This window comes from Panthera tigris, chromosome B4 (genome assembly GCF_018350195.1).
Source record: "Panthera tigris isolate Pti1 chromosome B4, P.tigris_Pti1_mat1.1, whole genome shotgun sequence".
NCBI classification, from domain to species: Eukaryota; Metazoa; Chordata; class Mammalia; order Carnivora; family Felidae; genus Panthera; species Panthera tigris.
Window position 1 is genome coordinate 115,301,006 of NC_056666.1, and position 19,303 is coordinate 115,320,308.

The window sequence follows — 19,303 nt, forward strand, 5'->3', positions numbered from 1 at the left end:
CACATAAGAGTGAAACCATATGGTATCTGTCTTTCTCTGTATGGCTTATTTCACTTAGCATCACACTCTCCAGTTCCATCCACGTTGCTACAAAAGGCCATATTTCATTTTTTCTCATTGCCACGTAGTATTCCATTGTGTATATAAACCACAATTTCTTTATCCATTCATCAGTTGATGGACATTTAGGCTCTTTCCATAATGTGGCTATTGTTGAGAGTCCTGCTATAAACATTGGGGTACAAGTGCCCCTATGCATCAGTACTCCTGTATCCCTTGGGTAAATTCCTAGCAGTGCTATTGCTGGGTCATAGGGTAGGTCTATTTTTAATTTTCTGAGGAACCTCCACACTGCTTTCCAGAGCGGCTGCACCAATTTGCATTCCCACCAACAGTGCAAGAGGGTTCCCGTTTCTCCACACCCTCTCCAGCATCTATAGTCTCCTGATTTGTTCATTTTGGCCACTCTGACTGGCGTGAGGTGATATCTGAGTGTGGTTTTGATTTGTATTTCCCTGATAAGGAGCGACGTTGAACATCTTTTCATGTGCCTGTTGGCCATCCGGATGTCTTCTTTAGAGAAGTGTCTATTCATGTTTTCTGCCCTCAGACATTTTATCTACATGATAAACCAAAAGTAAACTGCATGGTTTTAGGGAAGAAAAAGAAAAAGAAATAAGCCTAGTAGTTAACCTAAATGTCAAAGCTGTTGGAGATGTATGACTCTATAATACCAGCAGATGTTCATGTATACATGTTTTAAAATTTTACCTGGCTGAAAGGATAAAGGAACGTTCTACACTTTCAATCTTTAGTTCATTCTGATATGCTTCTTGGGTAGGTTTTCTGACCTGAAAGAAAGCAAGACAATTTGAGCAAACTCATCCTACTGCAAATCTCATCTCTGAAGCATAGCTAAAGTTGCTCAGTGCTCTTGGTGCAGTCATCCACCACCAACCCTCATACCCAGCTTTATCTCCCCCTGCTGTCCCTCACCTACTCTGTGCACCAGACAGAGTTAGATACCTGCATATGCATAGGCCCAACTTTCCCACCTTCAGGCCTTGGCTCACACTACTCGCCTCCACCTGGAATGCCTTCTCCACATCTCAGTATGGCCATATGTGACCTACTCTTTAAGGCTCGTGGTTCTTCCTCCAAAGACTTCTTCTCTGTTTCCTAGCTGCCACAAATTCCTCCACTGAGTCCCATCGAAAGTTGCACATTCTTTATTTTCTGAACTCCCCATATTTTAATTATGCCTTCATTGGTTATTTGTACCCTTATAGGTATTTATGTATAGTGTATTATCTCACCTCTGGGTGAGGCAGAGACAAAAATCATGATTCACTTCATCTTTGTATTTTTCACCAAACTTATTACCATGTTTATAGTAGTTCTCAATAAATACCTTATGAATAAATTAATGTGTGAGTGAACAAATGACTACATAAATGAATAAATGAACATATAAACAGTAACACAGGGAGAGAGAAAAATTAAGGATGTGAAAAAGATGATTGTCTTAGGGCTTCTTCTCTAAATATACTTGGGTTAAGAAAAGAAGTATCTTCTAACAGATGCACAGACCTTCATTCCAGCCAATGAGAGCATGTTGTTCAGTTTATACATCCCAGACTGCACCGGTGTTGTATACAACAGGGCATCATTAAACTGAAAGCAGAAATATTTTACAGGGTCAAGTAAAGAAACAAATTTCAGCTACAGAGACATTGGCAAGACACTGAAATAAAAAAGAAAACACTACTTTTTAATTAAAAGCTCTTTGAATAAAACACATAAGCGTGCTTATATAAACTATAACCACCCAGAATGCTTTATTAAAATTATTATTATTAAAATACAATTTCGGGGGTGTCTGGGTGGCTCAGTTGGCTGAGCATCCGACTTCAGCTCAGGTCATGATCTCACAGCTTGTGGGTTTGAGGCCCACATCGGGCTCTGGCTTGGAGCCTGGAGCCTGCTTCAGATTCTGTGTCTCCCTCTCACTCTGCCCCTAACCCACTCCCATCCTGTCTCCATCTCTCTCAAAAATAAATAAACACTAAAAAAAAAAAAAAAAAAAAAAAAAGACAATTTTGGGGCACCTGGGTGGCTCAGTAGGTTAAACATCTGACTTTGGCTCAGGTCATGATCTCACGGTTTGTGAGTTCAAGCCTGGCATTGGATTGTCTGCTGTCAGCACAGAGCCCGCTTAGGATTTTCTCTGCCTCTCTCCTGCTCACTCACTCTCTAAAATAAATAAACATAAAAAAAAGAAAAAAGGTGGGGCGCTTGGTGGCTCAGCAGGTTGAGTGTCCAACTTCGGCTCAGGTCATAATCTCATGGTCTGTGGGCTTGAGCCCCACATCGCGCTCTGCAAGCTGGGAGCTTGCTGTGGATTCTGTCTCCCTCTTTCTCTGCCCCTCCCCCACTCGCACTCTGTCTCTCTCTCAAAAATAAATAATAAACATTAAAAAAGAATTTTAGGGGGCACCTGGGTGGCTCAGTCGGTTAAGCATCCGACTTCAGCTCAGGTCACGATCTCGCGGTCCATGAGTTTGAGCCCCGTGTCGGGCTCTGGGCTGATGGCTCAGAGCCTGGAGCCTGCTTCCGATTCTGTGTCTCCCTCTCTCTCTGCCCCTACCCCATTCATACTCTGTCTCTCTCTGTCTCAAAAATAAATAAACGTTAAAAAAAAAAATTAAAAAAAAAAAGATTAAAAAAAGAATTTTAGAACGAAAAAAAGAAAAATAGAAAAAAGGCATTTTCTAGAAAATGTACTCTTTCCAAGTTCTGTAACAGATACAATATTTTCTGAATTCTAAATCCCACTAAAGTATTGCAATCTGACTAAATAATTGATTGAATCAATTTTTCCACATTAGAAAGACATAAACTAAATTCAAAAAGGAAATAATTTCTGATTATGCATGCATCACAAAAGACTTTGTTTCCTACATTTGAAATGCAAATAAGCAAGACAGTCAGTCAAAAATCCCACTAAAGCTTTATGAATGTGTTAAGCTTATCTGTCATGTACAAATGTCTCCTTCCATTAGGCGATTATCCCTTCCTCCGGCTCATCAGAAACACACATGGCCACTTACCAGGAAGAACACTCGGGGCTGCATGACTTTCCGAGACAGCTTCATCAGAGTTCCCTCTTTCAGAAAAACCTGATTCATCCAAACAAATATGCATTTAATCCCACCATCATAACACAACTATGATAAATATCTAATTTGTTTTTCAACTTTCTTTACCCCGAATTTTTTTTGGGGGGAACAGGGCTGGGTGGACATAGTTGCCATGTCACTTTTTACAGTTATGGTTTCTTTTTAAGCTGCTTAAGGAACTGGACAAGCCAGCAGAGTTTCATAAATCCAGTATTGGTCCCAGGGGTACTATGTGGTCTGAAATGTAACTGACTGAGCGTGTACTTGATCCTAAGGCATAGCCAACATCCTGACAGTTGCACTTTGTAATTTTCCTGAACTCATTTCCTATGCCACTGTTGTGCTCTATGAGGAGCACCAAAATACCAATTTTCTCCCTCCCCTCTTAAAGATTTTAAATGAAATTGTCTTTAAAGCTGTGTGAGGTCAGTTAGTATTACACAATAAAATGATCCTATTTAATCAGATACTCTGTGGGGTTCCTTGCCTTTCTCCTAATTGAATTGAACTTCTTGTCACAGTGACTTAAATCATGAATGTTTTGAAGGGATAGAATGAGCTTGGTTGATCCAGATTGAGTCAGTGAAGAGTAACAACAACAAATAAACCTATTTTCGTAACTGAAATGAAAAATAGCTACAAACAGTGTCTAAATACATTGTATTAAGTTTGCAAAAGGCAGTCTAAAAACACTTACCCGTCCAGGTTGCACTATTTCATGGTGTCCATTTAAGCTGTATTGAATTTGCATAAGTTTCTGAAAGTTGTCCTACAGAAAGAGAATGTATAGCATATGAAGGCCTGGGCTTTTAGGTTCAATAGTATAACAGCCACTGACATCAAGATACTTACCCCTTGCTTCATGGTGTCATTGGCGTGATTGGCTACCTCAATAACAACAGCAAGGGCATCTAAAATGTATAGGAACAGAAGGGACATCAGGTTATTCCAATGAATGGCAACATTAAGCAATTCCAGAGGGCCAGATAGCAAGTTTATAGCAGCAACCCCTGGAGGAGCTTGGGTCTGATGAGGGCAATACCAAGGAAAAACAGTACTCGTGAAGAAAAATGAGCCCAATACTCTAATGAGACATTATAGGCTATATGTGTCAATAGTATAAATGTCAGGGTTGCTTTGTGCTAAGATTTGATTTCCCTATTGAATGTTTACAAGGATAAGGAAAGGATTTCACCTGGAAGTTAAAGACCATTCCAGTATAAAGTGCCTTGGGAGAGAAGTACCGTGGCACAGGGGACAGGAAACCAGAACTATGAAAAGTAACGATTTAAGAGGGTCAGGGCTTCGCTGCCTTCTCTTGGTCTGATCCCAAGGGGAAAGAAATACTACAAAGAAGCATGTGAGGCTTTAGGAAATTACATGCACCATTTTGTGAGCTGAGTAATTTATCTGTGTTTATTCTTATTAACCCCTCGCCTTTAACAAAGTGTTTTTGAATGCTCTAGTCTTGTCATCTTCATAACTAGATATAAAGGGGAAAGTCTGCACTTTGTCTCCTTTTGGGCTATAGTTGTTCTTAAGACAGTAACGCTTCCCTACAGACATGGGGACATATGGAAAGACAATTTTTGGTTGTCACAGTGACTGGGAAGATCCACTGGCCTTTAGTGGGTAAGAGCCAGGGATGCTAAGCATCTTGCAAGACTAATTACAAGTTCATATAAAGAAGATTATCCGAAATGACAGTAGCACTCCCACAGAGAAAAAATGGTAGAGTATTATTTATTTTATTTTATTTATTTTTGTTTCTTTTAATATGAAATTTATCGTCAAATTGGTTTCCATACAACACCCAGTGCTCATCCCAACAGGTGCCCTCCTCAGTGCCCATCACCCACTTTCCCCTCCCTCCCACCCCCCATCAACCCTCAGTTTATTCTCAGTTTTTAAGAGTCTCTTATGGTTTGCCTCCCTCTCTAACTTTTTTTTCCCCCTTCCCCTCCCCCATGGTCTTCTGTTAAGTTTCTCAGGATCCACATAAGAGTGAAAACATATGGTATCTGTCTTCCTCTGTATGACTTATTTCACTTAATGTAATACAAAACTGGTAGAGTATTAGAGAGGGAAGTATGTCCCCCTGAGCTGGTGTGGTAGTGGCAATAATCATCAACAAAAGAACTATAAAAAAGAAAAAAAAAAGAAAAAAAGAAAAGATCAATTTCTGGCAAGAGGTTGAGGTTTTTTTGGTCCCATTACTGTAACCTACCAATAGATTCTCTTTCTGGTATTAGCCTTAGAGGGTTCTACATTCTTCAAACATGTATTATTATCACCATTATCAAAGAAAAGCAGTACTTCCTTATAGATACCCCCAGGCATTTATCAGAATTTACTGCACATGACACTCAGCACAGCAGATATTCAAGAGTGATCCTGGACACATTCCCTTCCTTCTGGCCCATGTGAATTCCCGGTGCGCAGGGAGAAAAGGTTTAGGATTTAACAAGTGGATACAATGATAAAACAGCTGCTATTTGGTCACCAGGCCTCCAAGCTCTACCTTCTCCCATCCATTCTGCAATTCTACTTTCCCCATGTCACCCCTTTAGGGATCCCTTTAACTTTTCTGCCAGCCTTCCAAAGGCATATTTGTCTCATTTTCTCTCACCTCTTGGTCAATCTCATCTACAACTTTTCACTGTTTTACTGCCATGCTTCTGGCCACACAGTGCACTTCACTGTTCACTGCTTCTTTGAACCTATGTCTTTGCTGAAGGGTGTAATTTCCTTTAAGCAAGCTCCTTCATCTCTGGTGCTATATTTGTTTTATCTGGAAAATGGAGCTAATAACTCACTTTCCTTGAAGGCAGGAGCCCTGGGAGAGATGTTTTGAGGCCCTAGTCACTAAGTTGTGGCTAAAATTTTCATCTTCACGAGCCAGACTCTGGTCTGGAATGCCTGCTCTCCCTCTCGTCCACCCTTCAACTCATCTCCAGCCCCACTTCTCTCTAAGCAAAGCACTGCCTCTTCAATCTTTGCATCTTCCCCACTCTTTGAAGTGATTCTGTACTGCTCACTGCATCCTTACTTTAAATTTTTTTAATCTTTATTTTTGAGAGAGAGAGAGAGATAGTGTGTGAGTGGGGGAGGAGCAGAGAGAGAGGGAGACACACAGAATTCGAAGCAGGCTCCAGGCTCCGAGCTGTCAGCACAGAGCCTGATGCGGGGCTTGAACCCACAAACCATGATATCATGACCTGAGCCGAAGCTGGACGCTCAACTGACTGAGCCACCCAGGCGTCCCACATCCTTACTTTAAAGCTATCTGTTTTGTTCTTTATCTGATGGGTATTACGGACTTTTCTCTTCAACTAGATTACATGTTCACCTAAGACAAGAAGCACACCATATACTCCACTCCAAACTTTGCCCCCTTTTTTTTTTAAAAGCACCTTTAAAAGCAAAACACTTGCAAAGAGAAGATGTTAGATTAGAAGAAGTAAAATGATTAAGAGAATGAGTAAGAATCTCCACAAAATGGGATAAAAACCTATTCAGCTTTGTAATCTGAAAATGTAAAGGATGTTTAAGAATTATAATCAGAATTCATAAAATTAATGGAGTATGGACATGGACTTCAGATTAGAGCCAGGGATATACCTATGGCATTTGAAAGAGTACTTTGGGGATAAATAGAAACACCAGTATCCGGAACAGAATTAATCCTTGTGTGTGTGTGTGTATGTGTAAGAGAGAAACACACACACACACACACACACACACACACACACACACACACACACACACTGTGGATTAATCTGTGAATATCAATGAGTCCCTTGTATTGTAATGGAAGTTTTCCTTTAAGTGCTACTAGGGGTGAGGGGTAGAAGGGTGGTAAGGCAATTGCCCAGCATCAAGCAGTCCCAGAATATGCTATTTTAGAATTTATCCCTGATTTGTGTAGTTGATCACTTCACAGAATCATGATTTTAAAGCCTGAAAGGACCGGCTTTTCAAAGCAACAGACACATCTACAGAAGGTGAATTTTCCACTGGCACAGAGTGACTGAGCATAGAAGGAACCTTCCTCATTCTAGAACATGCGGGGTCCTCTCTCAGGAGGCCAGCTTCTGTGGCCAGCTATAATACAAGAACTTCTACAACATATAATACCACAAAAGTTATTTACCTTGAGTGTCTCTGAAATCTCCAGAGTCCTCTAGAAGATTTTTCAAATAATCTAGAAAAGGAAAAGGATTATAGTATTTAGTAAAATAAAGCACTAAGGAAAAAAGCATTTCATCTTTCTTATTCAATACTTTAGTCAGTTTTGTTGGTTAATATATGTGCTAGTTCAATGTGCACTAACTTTAAAAAAAATTGTTTTTTAATGTTTATTTATTTCTGAGACAGAGAGAGACAGAGCACGTGTGGGGGAGGGGCAGAGAGAGAGGGAGACATAGAATCAGAAGCAGGCTCCAGGCTCTCAGCTGTCAGCACAGAGCCCGACGCGGGGCTTGAACTCACAAACCGTGAGATCATGACCTGAGCCGAAGTTGGTTGCTCAACTGACTGAGCCACCCAGGTGCCCCAATGTGCACTAACTTCCTAAAAATGTGAAAGAATAAAGCCCCAAGATGCATTTGAAATTAGAACACAGGCTCAGAGCTAGAAAATCAGGGGCCACACTGGTCATTTTCTTTTCTTTTTTTAATGTTTATTTTATTTTGAGGAAGAGAGAGAGGGAGAGAGAGAGAGTGGGAGGGAGGGAGGGAGGGAGGGAGAGGGAGAGAACGAACCCCAAGCAGACTCTGTGCTAATGTGCCCCACTACATGGGGCTCGATCTCATGGCCGTTTGACCACGACCTGAGCTGAAACTAAGAGACGCTTAAATGACTGAACCACCCAGGCATCCCCACACCCATCATTTTCAAGATGAGGAATCAGGTTACGTAACAGGGTTTCACTGAAGTTACAACCTCTAGCTAAGACTAGAATCCAGGTTTCCTGATGCCCAGTTTAGCACTTTTACTCCAATACACATGAAATGCCTTAATCTCAAATCAGCTGTGTGTCCAGCACAAAATTCTAAGCATTAATAGACTGAATACCTAAGGGATTTGTCAATCTGAGAGTCTAACAATGCAGAGAACATCAGAGGAATACTACATATGTCTAGAGCAGTGGTTCTCAAATGGGGGTGGAGTTTGCTTGCAAAGGGACATTTGGAAATGTCTGAAGACATTTCTGATTGTCACAACTGGGCAAAGGGGGTTCCATTGGCATCTAGTGACTAGAGGCCAGGGATGCTAAATATCCTACAAATGCACTGGACAGCCCCACAATAAATAATTATCTAAGCCAAAATGTCAATAGGGTTGTAGTTGAGAAACTCTGGTCTAAATGAAGATGTTTTTTAAATAAGCTATGTGGGTATACAGTTATTATAATACAGAAAAAAAAATTAAGGCAATAGGTTATATTTTATAAGTCTTTAACACTAACAGATGTCATGGGATTTCAAGGTACTTCAATCTCTGTTGAGAAATGTTGGATAATTTCGATTATCTCTCAAAACAAATTCTTAAAAAACAAAACAAAAACAAAACCACACATACAAACCCCCCCCCCCAACAAATTCTGTTCCCTGGAATTTAAATTCACCCCACTACATGATCTCTATGGACTTTTGTGATTTTCTGTCTTGCTACTGCTTAACACAGGCCCTTTGTCCTTACCAAAGTCTGATTCTGCACAATGCTTGAATACTTCCCATGTGGTCCCTGGCTCCATACTTTTGTCTCTAATGTTCCCTTCTATGAATCCTTTTCTCTGTCTCTGCACATAAAAATTCTACTCCCATTCTTCAAGGTTCATCTTAAATTCCTCTTCTCTTACCAAACTTTCCATTTGAAAGAAATATTCTCTCCCTTTGAATAATGTATTACACAGTAGTTACTCACTTTATGCCTTTTATCATTTTCTCATTAGACTCAAAGCTCCTTGAGGGCAGGAGCCATATCTGATTCATCTTTCTATCCCTCATAGTACATAGCCTGGGTCTTTGAATACCAGAGACAAGAAATGCTTGACGAATAAAAATATAAATAATTTTTTTAAGACAGGATTATGTTTAGGAAAAAGGCAGTAAAGGCTGAAACCTTTGTTTCAACTCCTAGTGCCAGTGGGAGTTGAGAAAATAAAAAGAGGAAAGGCATATTAAGAGACTGAATGTATTTTTATCAGAATCAGTCTCCATTCAGCAACATTATAGAACTGGTTAATTTCATCTCATGGATTTATGAAGTCATGCTCAAAGACACAAAGGGAAACCTGGATGTTAGTGTCAGCTTTTTTAATTCAATAGCTGACACAAACACACACCCAATTGCTGAAACTCTGTACATCTTTGAAACAGTGATCCAAGAACTCGTATGAGTTTAGACATGTATACTATAAATACCCAGCTCTGGCAATAAGCCATGGTGAGATACTGTGTATGACGACATTAAGCTTCTATGCACCATCCCTAGCAATTTAGCTCTTAAAGTAATCCGAACACAAGTTGGAGAGTATGGTACCAATCAAACAGATTTAAAAAACCCACAAAAACTAACAAAATGCACTTATTACACATTACACTTAGCCTCACCTGGAGACGAAAAATTAATCTCACTCTGACCCCACTCAGAATGCATTCCATTTATAAGCTGTGTTCAGTGGGCCCAAATATTTAACTTTCCTATGAGTAACAAGGCTGGGGAGAAAAACCTACTCTTCTTCTTACATCTTCTCAACACCTGGGCTATCGCATTAATCAAAAGTGATGTCCCTTAGAACCTCTAGTTAGTGTAAGAGTGTGGAAAAGCAATCAGATTTATTTAAATACCAGATTCATGGCAGGTTCCTACTTTGTCTTCAATTTTTGTTCTTTAATACAAAAGTATACCCAAACAAACAGAGACATTTCTCTAAACCAAGAGGGCTCACTGGAAGATGTCCGTATTAGGAAATCCTGACCTCCGAATCACAGGGCTGAGCTTGATAAGTTTGAGTTGCATTTTCTTTCCCTGAACTCAAGCTCAGCTGCTGTCCACCAATCTGAACTTGAGGCACAGAATGGAAATACACAAACTGGCTGAGCAGAAAACCCACCACTAGAATGCTGCAAAATCATGCTTTTAACCAAGGATGGAATGGAGTTAGGTTTACTTTCCTGGCCAACTAAAAAAACAAAACAAAAAAAACCCTTAAATTTCAGCTTTCAAAATCCAATTTTCCAAATTCAACTTTCTCATGGATCCATCCATCCATCCATCTATATTTTCAGGGCACCTTGTTGCAGTACATCATCTTGACAAGTTTTTTACCTTTTCAAAGAAGACCAGACCATGAATCCCCTTGGTTAAGAATCACTCAGTGTCTTAACTGCAAAATGAGAAGAATGTGGCTGTTCAGCCTCTGAGTCAGATGGGAGGAGCACTGAAACCACGAGCTGCCCTAGTGACTGTTATGACCCAGGTGAAACCCCAGAACAGAGACCAGACAGACACGCTTGTGTTAGTCACAGGGAATTCTTACTACGTACCATTTAGAACCTAGTAATCTGCATGAGCTTCATTAGAAACAATGAGAACAGAATAGTCATTTCAATTTGCCATGTTACACTTACAGTATCCCAAGATTTTCCTACTTTTGCCAAACCAAACTAGGCATTTAAAAAAATTTCACTAATAAAAATGCTTCAAATGCTGCTAAGGTTATTTATAACAAAGAAAAAAAAGTTGGTGCAGTGTGCACGGGCACCACAAAATGTACTTTCTGGCCACCAGGTGGCATCATTGATTAATAAAAGTTAATTAACCCCTATTATTACCATTAGAAGCACAAAATTAGCCAAAACCTAGCATGTACCTCAAGAGATATACAAGTTAACTTTGTTCTCATATATGAAGCCCAGAGTGAAAGGATAAGGACACAACAAATACTATATGTTGTGAGAGGTCTACGTTTTCTGTATATATGGGCTCCTAGTAATAAGCCTTATCACCCCCTGATTACCTAATCAAAAAATAATCAACTTAAAGCAGACAACTGTTCAGAAGTACACTTAACCTTTCCTAAAAATGAGTCACTTGTGGGGTTGGGATTCTGGGACATTTTAATTCAACAACACCCAGTTGGATTCCTGGACTATGTGCTGAGAAACGGTTGGTGGCAAAGCACAGAGGAAATGAACATACAAGGACAGTGACATTCCAAAGTCAATCTGTTTTGAACTTGAGAATGTGTCTTACTTTGTACTACCCACATTTCTTGTTTCTTCCTTAAATATGCACTGAAATCAGTGACACATCCAGAATTATGGGATCCAGAGAAAAATAAGTCTAGTCAATAAGCTTCTTTGCCAAAGTTTCAAATTTTAAAGGCAACCAGAAATTATCCTGACTTCTGAGACAAATAAATTATTTTAAATACCAAAAATAAAAGTCAAGTGTTACGTTGCAAGACATACTGCTGCCATCTTCAAGGCAGCTTGGTGAAGTGGTCAAGGGCACTCACTGGCAGTGTGAGTATAGACTCTTCATCATCCAGCTATGTCTAGCTGAGGCTTTTGACTTTGGCCATGCCCTGTAGCATTTCTGTGTGTCAATATCCACATACATAAAATAAGTAGGGTGGACCAGACTGGAAAACTGTAATGATTATCATTCTAATGTATTATGAAGCCCATTTAAAAAAATATTCTAAAATGCATTATAGGAAATCTGGAAAATTAAACAATGGAGAGAACTCAAACCACGCACATCTCTTAAATAACTATTATGGAGGCGCCCAGTTGGCTCAGTCAGTTAAGCACCCAACTTCGGCTCAGGTCATGATCTTGTGGTTTGTGAGTCTGAGCCCCACATGGGACTCTGGACTGACAGTATGGAGCCTGCTTGGGATTCTCTCTCTTCCTCTCTCTCTGCCCCTGTCTTGCTTGTTCTCTCTCTCAAAAGAAAATAAAAATAAACTTAAAATAACTATTATGATTAAAAATATTTCCTTGTTTTTATAAATGCTTGATTTTAATTTTAATAATATATAGGATTTTATAGCCCATTTAAAATCTTTTGGCCCACATATTTTTTTCCCATAGGAATAGCTGAACAACATCCCGTGAGAGGGATGTTATTCGGTACTTAGGTACTAAAGGTCATTTAAAAATTATCTTGTTTTGGCTGTTCTAAATAATATAGTCCTATATCCTAATTTGCCCATAATGATGCTGCTGTATACTTGTTGCCCTTGTCTAACTATAAATAGTGCCTTTCACTCTTTGAATAATAAATTGTCTAATCATTTTAATTATAAGTAACACTGATCAGTATCTTCATATATTTGTCTTTTTTTACATACTTGAGATTATTTCCTGATCAGAGAAAATGAAGTTTTTTTAAAGTACCTGATATATATATATCAGGTACTTTTTTAAAGTACCTGATATATATATATATATAATTACATATTATACATATATATACACACATATATATATAATTACATATTATATATATATCTGATATATATATATATATATATATATATATATATATATATGAGAGATCCTCCCTAAAGGGATACACCAACTTAAAATATCATTATAAATACATGAAAATATCAAATTCACTAATGATCCAGTTATATGTATTGTAGTTTTTTATTGCTGATATAGTAGGGGGAATTAAAAACTTGTTTTAATTAATACTTATGATTTAGAGGATGTTAGATATGCCACTGTGTATTTATTATGCATTTTATTAGTGAATTATTCCTACGTTTAGTCTAGATATCTAAGGGAATTTTAATATTCTTAGTGAAAAAGCAATTTCTTTCATATTTGCTACTAAGATATTTTCTGACATATTGTCTATCTTTTAATTTTGACTGTTTTAAACCTCTATAATGCTTTTATTATTTAGAATAGTATAAAGGTATCAATATTTTCCTTTATAATTTCTTTACTTTTCTGGGCTTAGAAAACCATCTCTCCTCTTCTCCCTATCCTTAGTTTTAATAACCAATTTTATTTTTTTACCTTCTTTCCCCCCCTAGTTTAATGCTTTATATTTTTTTATTTTAATTAAGGCTTTCTTTTTTTTTTTTAAGAGCAGTTTTACGTTCACAGTAAAGCTGAGAGGAAGGAACAGAGATTTTCCATACACCTCCCACTCCCACATGCACAGCCTCTCCCATTAGCAACATTCCCCACCAGAGTGGTACATTTACTACAACTGATAAAGCTATACTGACACATCATTATTACGCAGAGTCCATAGTTCACTGTTGGTGTTGTATATTCTATGGGTTTAGACAAACATAAAATGACATGTATCCCTGATGATGGTAATGTACAAAGTATTTTCACTGCCCTAAAAATCCTCTATGCTCTGCCTATTTAATTTTGATTTTAGTGTATTCACTAATGTATGAATCTCAATTTTTTCTTTCTTAAAAAATTTTTTTTTAATGTTTATTTATTTTCGAGGGGGGTGGTAGGGAGAGAGGGAGACACAGAATTTGAAGCAGGCTCTAGGCTTGGAGCTGTCAGCACAGAGCCTGATGCAGGGCTCAAACTCACAAACCATGAGATCATGACCTGAGCCGAAGTTGTATGCCTAACTGACTGAGCCACTCAGGCGACCCATTAATTTTTCCTTTCTTCTGTCTTACACTTCCTATCTTGCCATACATTACATTTTTATAAACAGGGTCATTTTAAAGTTACCTCCTTATTCTATTAATAGAATAATAATTTTCATTTTTCAAATGTTTATGTTGAGAAAGAGAGCATGTGCATGCATGAACACATGCAGGAAAGGGTCAGAGAGAGAGAGGGAGAGAGAGAATCCCAAGCAGGCTCTGCATTGTCAGATCTCATGAACCAGGAGATCATGACCTGAGCTGAAACCAAGAGTCGGATGCTTAATCAACTGAGCCACCCAGGCGCCTCAATAATTATTACTGTTCAATCAATAGGTCTTTCTTTTATACACACACACACACACACACACACACATATATATATATTTTTTTTTTCTTTTTTCTTTTCCCCCCTTACCTTCCCCCAGGGTCTTCTATTAAGTTGCTCAAATTCCACATGAGTGAAAACATAGATATGTCTTTTCTCTGACTGATTTATTTCACTTAGCATAATACCTCTAGTTCCATCCACATTGTTGCAAATGGTAAGATTTCATTCTTTTTCATTGCTGAGTAATATTCCATTGTATGTATGTATGTGTGTATGTGTGTGTGTGTGTGTATACCAATCTTCTTTATCCATTCATCAGCTGATGGACATTTGAGCTCTTTGGATAAATTCCTATAGTGCTATTGCTGGGTCATAAGATAATTCTATTTTCAAATTTTTGAGGAACCTCCACACTGTTTTCCAGAGTAGCTGCACCAGTTTGCATTCCCACCAACAGTGCAAGAGGGTTCCCCTTTCTCCACATCCTCGTCAACATCTGTTGTTGCCTGAGTTAATTTTAGCCACTCTGGTGTGAGGCGGTATCTCAATGTGGTTTTGATTTGTATTTCCCTGATGATGGGTGATGTTGAGCATCTCTTCATGTGTCTGTTAGCCATCTAGATGTCTTCTTTGGAAAATTGTCTATTCATGTCTTCTGCCCATTTCTTCCCTGGCTTATTTGTTTTTCAGGTGTTGAGTTTGGTAAGTTCTTTATAGATTTTGGATACTAACCTTTTATCTGATATGTCATTTACAAGTATCTTCTCCCATTCTGTTGGTTGCCATTTGGTTTTGTTAATTGTTTCCTTTGCTGTGCAGAAGCTTTTTATCTTGATGATGTCCCAATAGTTCTTTTTTGCTTTTATTTCCCTTGTCTTTGGAGACATGTCAAATAAGAAGTTGCTGTGGCTGAGGTCAAAGAGGTTGTTGCCTGTTTTTCTCCTCTAGGATTTTGATGGTTTCATGTCTCACATTTAGGTCTTTCATCCATTTTGAGTTTATTTTTGTGTATGGTGTATGAAAGTGGTCCAGTGTCATTCTTCTGGATGTTGCTGTCCAGTTCCCCAGCACCATTTGCTGAAGAGACTGTCTTTTTTCCAGTGGATACTCTTTCCTGATTTGTCAAAGATTAGTTGGTCATACATTTGTGGGTCTGATTCTGGATTCTCTATATTATTCCATTGGTCTATACGTCTGTTTTTGTTCCAATACCATACTATCTTGATGACTACAGCTTTGTAGTACAGGCTAAAGTCCAGAATTGTGATGCCTCCAGCTTTGGCTTTCTTTTTCAACACTACTTTGGCTATTCAGGGTCTTTTGTGGTTCCATACAAATTTTAGGATTGTTTGTCCTAGTTCTAAGAAGAATGCTGGTGTTTCAATAGGTCTATTCTTGCAATGGGATTATGTGCTTTTAATTATTGATGTTGTAGGATATGTATTGGCTGATGTTTCCCTCCCAGAATATTCTTTAATGATGTACTCTATTTTGCTAAACTGTGGACTTCATGAAGACAAGGAGCTTGAATTATCCTCGATTCCAGTACCTAGAACAAGGTCTGGTACATATTCAATAAATGTTTCCTGAATTTATGGTGGACTAAATGATACTCCATTTAGGGAAACCACTTCTTGCTTTCTACTTTACTAAGCAGTTGAGATAATACCTTGAGGGTCTGACTAGTGTAAAAGTACTCAGGCCCCTGCTCTCATTCTCTTGCCTCTCAAATATTAATTCTATTCTGGTCCTTGAAATGTGGCCCCGGGCTGCCTCTTGTACATACAGTGCTTGTCTGAATTAGAAAAAGTGACCTTTCTGGGCTCTCAGAAAGCAGGCCATCCCTTTCTGTGAATTAGAAAAGGCCACCTCTCCTGGGCTGATGCACCCCCACCCAGAGCACACAAGATGTCGAGCAGAGTGCAGGCTGGACCTGGACATCAGCCAAAGCCCTTGTACAGGACATAGCCAATGAGGCAGCCCTGGTCTATGCTAGACTTTGGGTCAGGGCCCTGGTCCTGAGGTGGCATGCCCAAAGGACTTACAAACTAAATCTAACTCCACGGGCTCATCTTACGCAAAATTGTGTAGCAGATTTTACAATGGACAGAATCTTCCTGTGGTCCCTTTTTACTGGGACAGACTGGCTAGGCATATCCAGGATGCCCTTAGAGGAATCCAAACGGTAGGACGTCTCTCAACAAAAGTAAACATCCATTATTTTGACTTGGTTGATACTGCTTTTTTCCATGGATACGTTTTCCAGCCGTTAAGCTTGCCAGTTTACTAGGTGACAATCTCAAAGGTACAGAAATGGTTTTGGCACAGTGAAGTTTCATTTACAGAAGTTCTTATCCATATTTGGTCCTTACCACCCTAATTATCAACAAAGAACAAATTTAGGTTTAGGGAACTAAGTATATTTTATTTTATTAGCCAAAGAATAGCCAAGAAAAGAATAAAGCAAATACAAACACTAAAGTGAATTCAAGTTTGAGTGAATTTCAGCATTTTCTTCAATGGGAACAGTTCCCGATGTAAGCCCATGACTAACAAACACTAAGAGGAAAACTCAGTCAGCTTGCTGGATCTTTGGCAAGGCAAGTTTCAATGATAGAGGCATTTGGCTATCTACAGGGAATCTGAGTCAAACATACACAGAGAACTAGAACAAAGAATGACTTTACAATGATGTCTGTGGGTATAGTTCTGGGGATCTACAAACTTGGATGGGCAAAGAACAAAAAAACAAACAATATTTTCACTAACTTCTACATGAAATACAGAATTTCCTTCTATTGTGAATGTAGGCAACAAACCACAGTATTACCAATGATACCAATGACTTTACCACCAGAGAAGTCACATAATTTTTTATTATCACATCACAGTTGTTGCAGATATCTCAAAATACTGTTTACCATCACCACTATATCAAAATCATGGTAGTTCTTATATCTACCACCAGATCTTCTTTTTAATGCATTACTAAAGTAGCACATGTATTACTATGTAACACTATAAAACTATTTTAATAACTGTATTTCAGGCTAATTGGTTCCTTTTAATCTTATGTATATTATTCTGTAACTTTAAAAAAAGTATTCTAAGAGAGCCATAGACCTCACCAGATTACCAGAGGGATCCAGGCATAAAAAAGGTTAAGAACCTCTATTCTGTAGAGAAAGTGAGATTACATTTAAAAGCTATAATTTAGGGGTGCCTGGGAGGCTCAGTCGGGTTGAGCATCCAACTTTTGGTTTCAGCTCAGATCATGGTCTCATGGTTTGTGGGTTTGAGCCCCATGTCAGGCTCTGTGCTGACAATGCGGAGCCTGCTTGGGATTCTCTCTCTCCCTCTCTTTCTGCCTCTCCCCTGCTTGCTCTCTCTGTCTCTCTCTCAAAATAAATAAATAAGCTTAAAAACATTCAAATAAAAGTTATAATTTAATAGAACAGGCAAATAAAATGTGCTTATATCCTAAAGTCTTTCCATAGTACTAAATATTTCCACAGTACTAAGATATTTCATGGATAGAATTTATTAAATACCATCTCTCAAAATACCTTGTTCACAGCTATAATTAAAAAATTAATTGTAACATGTTGAGAGTTGAGCTAATAACAACAGGAATTCTGAATATTATCACTGCCTTACATCAGGGTCTTTGGGTTCTTCAGAAACTAAATTCCTTGGCTGGTGATTGGGACAGCCCCACCTTTCATCACGTTCTGCCCTAGAGAAAGTGTTAGAATGACTTTGAGGAAGACAATTAGCCCTGGGTTATAAAACAAATATTTGCTAAGCAGAAGTTTCATTTTTCAGTAACAATTTTTTAAAAGTCATGCATTAATTTGACTGTGATCTTTTGTTGAATCTGCTTATTAGTCCGTTCACAGCTCAAATTAATAGCTTCAGAACACTATAACAGATGTTTTTAATATCCCATTTTCTACCAACATGGGAAATCCTGGATTTCTAAAACCTAGAGGGAGTTAATACCATCCCAGACTAAAGGCAAAGATTACAGGAAAAGTAATATAATATGTCGTTAGTCACTTATAACATAAATATTTAGAACAAGATCAAAGAAAACTACCTGATCCAAATTTAATCAAAGTTCAAAGGACTGTTTTTTCCTCCTAAATATAGAAGTGGAAAAGATATTTCAGAGGAATTTTTAAATTATGTTTTTCATTTTATTTTACTTTCTCAACATGATCCTCACTGATTTAACTTTTTTCAACACCAATGTAGTAACTTTCCACAAATAAAAGGTTTTTTTGTTGGAAAAATTTATACTGCATATAACACAGAGACAAAAAAAACCTAAAAGGATCTATGATAGTCATCTCTGGATGGTAGAAGATAAAGAAGAACTATGTTTTATAATACTTATATATTTTTTAATAGGCACAAAAGACCCTTACAAAAACAAATCCTCAAAATATAGTCACTCAAACAAATGACGAGATCAGTTTAATTTTCAGGACTCAGGAGAGGACGCTCTTGGTGAAAGCCTCAGTGGTTGGGCATGGCCCCAAAGAGGAGGACTAGAAGCTCCACCAGAGCAAGGACCACCTTGGTGTTGGCCAGTGCATACAGGTGTCCGGCTCAAGTTCAGTCCATATAAATATTGATTAATGAAAGAGAGAATCTGGCCTTGAGGACATCTTTCAATACAGAGTAAAAAAACCTATTGCAGTTAGAGCAAAGGAAAACAAAGTTTGGGAAATTCTGGGTTATAACATGTGGCCTTTATATTGTGAATAATAATGTCCCCCCCCATTAAGACTTTTTTTTAGAGTGATTTTATGTTCACAGCAGACCTGAGAGAAAGGCATAGAGATTTCCCATATACCCTCTGCCCCAGACATGCACAGACATTCCCATTATCAATATCCTCCACCAGAGTGGTATGTTTGTTAGAATGGAGGAAGCTACACTGACACATCACAGCCCCCCACTCCTCCCAAAGCCGATAGTTTACATTAGGATTTACTCTTGGTGTGGTATATTCTATGGGTTTGGGCAAATGACAGGTATCTGCTATTATGGTAGGATAATGTAAGCTTTCAACTTTCCTGGGCTCTCCTCCCAGTTCCTGGCAGGGCTGCTAAAACCCTTGTGATTTTCTAAGTG

General features: G+C 38.4%; 1 protein-coding gene across 2 annotated transcripts in view; it reads right to left on the reverse strand.

Moving 5' to 3' along the window:
- Nucleotides 1-19,303, reverse strand: part of FGD6 (FYVE, RhoGEF and PH domain containing 6) — a 115,597-nt gene that overhangs the window by 20,456 nt on the left and 75,838 nt on the right. For both annotated transcript variants that reach the window (XM_007085631.3, XM_015539087.2), the window contains exons 9-14: nucleotides 7,333-7,383; nucleotides 4,032-4,090; nucleotides 3,877-3,948; nucleotides 3,111-3,179; nucleotides 1,591-1,674; nucleotides 772-851 (exon numbers count right to left, since the gene is read on the reverse strand). In XM_007085631.3, coding sequence (XP_007085693.2) covers nucleotides 772-851; nucleotides 1,591-1,674; nucleotides 3,111-3,179; nucleotides 3,877-3,948; nucleotides 4,032-4,090; nucleotides 7,333-7,383 — 415 coding nt within the window. The remainder of the gene's footprint in view (nucleotides 1-771; nucleotides 852-1,590; nucleotides 1,675-3,110; nucleotides 3,180-3,876; nucleotides 3,949-4,031; nucleotides 4,091-7,332; nucleotides 7,384-19,303) is intronic.